The 1,984-nt window shown below is 54.5% G+C and overlaps 1 protein-coding gene across 1 annotated transcript; it reads left to right on the forward strand.

Annotated features, from left to right (window-relative positions):
* Positions 1–220: 220 nt before the first annotated feature.
* LOC121049242 (leucine-rich repeat extensin-like protein 1) lies at positions 221–1,695 on the forward strand. Its single transcript, XM_040505919.1, has 4 exons — positions 221–230; positions 389–709; positions 877–1,297; positions 1,371–1,695. The coding sequence occupies exons 1-4, from the start codon at positions 221–223 to the stop codon at positions 1,459–1,461; spliced, it is 843 nt and encodes a 280-aa protein (XP_040361853.1). The 3' UTR covers positions 1,462–1,695.
* The last annotated feature ends 289 nt before the right edge of the window (positions 1,696–1,984 follow it).

Below are 1,984 nucleotides of genomic sequence, written 5' to 3' on the forward strand. Positions count from 1 at the left end.
TAGAGATCCCGCTCAATCTCTAACGTTAACATTGGCGCTAGAAGGACTCGACCTCCCTTGCCTTGTATTATCAATCAATCCTTGCATCCGCACCCATCTCAGCGGTAAAACAAAAAGAACAAAAGTTTGCATCAAGCTCAACCTGGGCTCGGTGCTTGTAGAGATCCAGGTCAACTCAGGGTCAACGCCCACAAACCCAAGTTCAGCAAGGTCACCGCTGATGAGTGTTGGTCACACTTAGTCACCGCTGAACTACCAAAAAAAAAAAAAAAAAAAAAAAAAAAAAAAAAAAAATCTGGGCGGCAAGAGTTTCACTGGGCACCCAGACATTTTTTCTGGACACCCATCTTCTTCTTCTTCGCTGCGTTGTCTCCTTCCTCCGCTGCAGCTCCCTCCTCCAGCCACATCCTCCGCTGGCTCAGGCAGACCTCCGCTCCGCCACACTCGAAGCTGCAACTCCGCCCAACTTGCAGCTCCGCCAGCCGCAACCCCGAGGCTCCGCCCAACCTGCAGCTCCAGGGCTCCGCCCAGCTTCGCCGCTGGGAGTTCTTCCGCCGAACTGTAGCTCCGTCCAACTTCGACCGGGCTCGTAGTCTCCGTCAGGCTCGGCTCCGCCAGACTTCAGCTCCGCTGAACTTCAGCTTCGGCCGGACACCGGCGCTCTCCTCCGCCACCCCTCCCTTTTTCAACTTTTCCCGCCAGTTCCTATGTCTCCGTCAAAGCTCCAGTTCCGCCGGACTCGATGCCCAGCGCCTCCGCTGAGGTTGCCGTACCTTCCGCCGGACTGTGCTCCGCCAGACACCACCGCCCAACGGAAAATAAACCGCCTGAGATCCTCCGCCGACCTCCAGGTCACCGCCGAGCTCTTCCGCTGAGCATCTCCGCTGAACTCGAGCTCGGAGCCTCAGCTCTACTTTGCAGCTCCGCCGGACCCAACTGCTGCTCCCTCCGCCAGCCAGTACTACCGCCGCACAACCTCGGACGGAAAATCTCCCGCCACACTGTGCACCGCTAGCCTTCTCCGCCGAGCACCATGCTTCGCTCCGCTGGACTGTTCACCGCCGGCATCTTCCGCCAGGCTCTACCAGGTTGCAAGACCGAGCAAAGATCCGCTCCGCCAACCAGCTGCCACCGCTAGCTATCCTCCGCCGAACTCCGAGCCTCCGCCGAGCTCAAGGTCACGGCCACCTCAGCTGAGCTCTAGTCCTCCGCTAGTAGGACAAGCCTCCGCTGAGCACCGAGATAGTCATCCACTCCGCTGGACAAAGGCTCCACTCAGCCATCCAAGAGCTCCGCTGGCCGACATCCTCTAACCACGCTCCGCTGAGTTCCGAGACTCCACCACCGCTGAGCAAACCTCTATTACCGCTAGCCACTCTCCCTGGGCACCATCCGCCAACAGTGCCAGGAGCTACCGCCAGCGGCCTCTTGAGATCACCAACCTCTAATCTCCTTCACTAGCGTTGTGCCCAGCAGCTTCTGCTTCGCTCACTCAGCGGCAGGTCTGTCGAACAGCAGTCCGGCATTCTCAAAGGAAAAGCTAAGTCAAATATTTTCTGCTTGTCTATCATTGGGTCCATCATATGTTTACACATATACCTATTGCATAGACACAGCCATGATTCACACTTAGTTGCGCTGTTGATCAAATACTTTGGATACACGTGTGTACTCATGCATACACCTTCATACTCTTATCCATTATTGTGATACACGTATATGCTCAGTGGACAAGGACCATGCGCAATTTATATTTTAGTGCGGTAGTACGGTATCTTTTCTTTTCAAAATGATTTGGTCCACGTCGTATGCCGCCATTCAGGTCCCCATGCATGCTAGCTCTACTTTACCTAGCCACATCTAACATGTGCTATTGACCTGTGCCATCTTTACTTAGATCGTCGACACATAAACATGCATGTTTTGGTGAGCTAGCTGTCAGCACTAGTTTCACACATATAATTAAGCTTCTGCAGCCTGTAAA

Source organism: Rosa chinensis, chromosome 5 (assembly GCF_002994745.2).
Source record: "Rosa chinensis cultivar Old Blush chromosome 5, RchiOBHm-V2, whole genome shotgun sequence".
In the NCBI taxonomy this organism is placed as follows: domain Eukaryota; kingdom Viridiplantae; phylum Streptophyta; class Magnoliopsida; order Rosales; family Rosaceae; genus Rosa; species Rosa chinensis.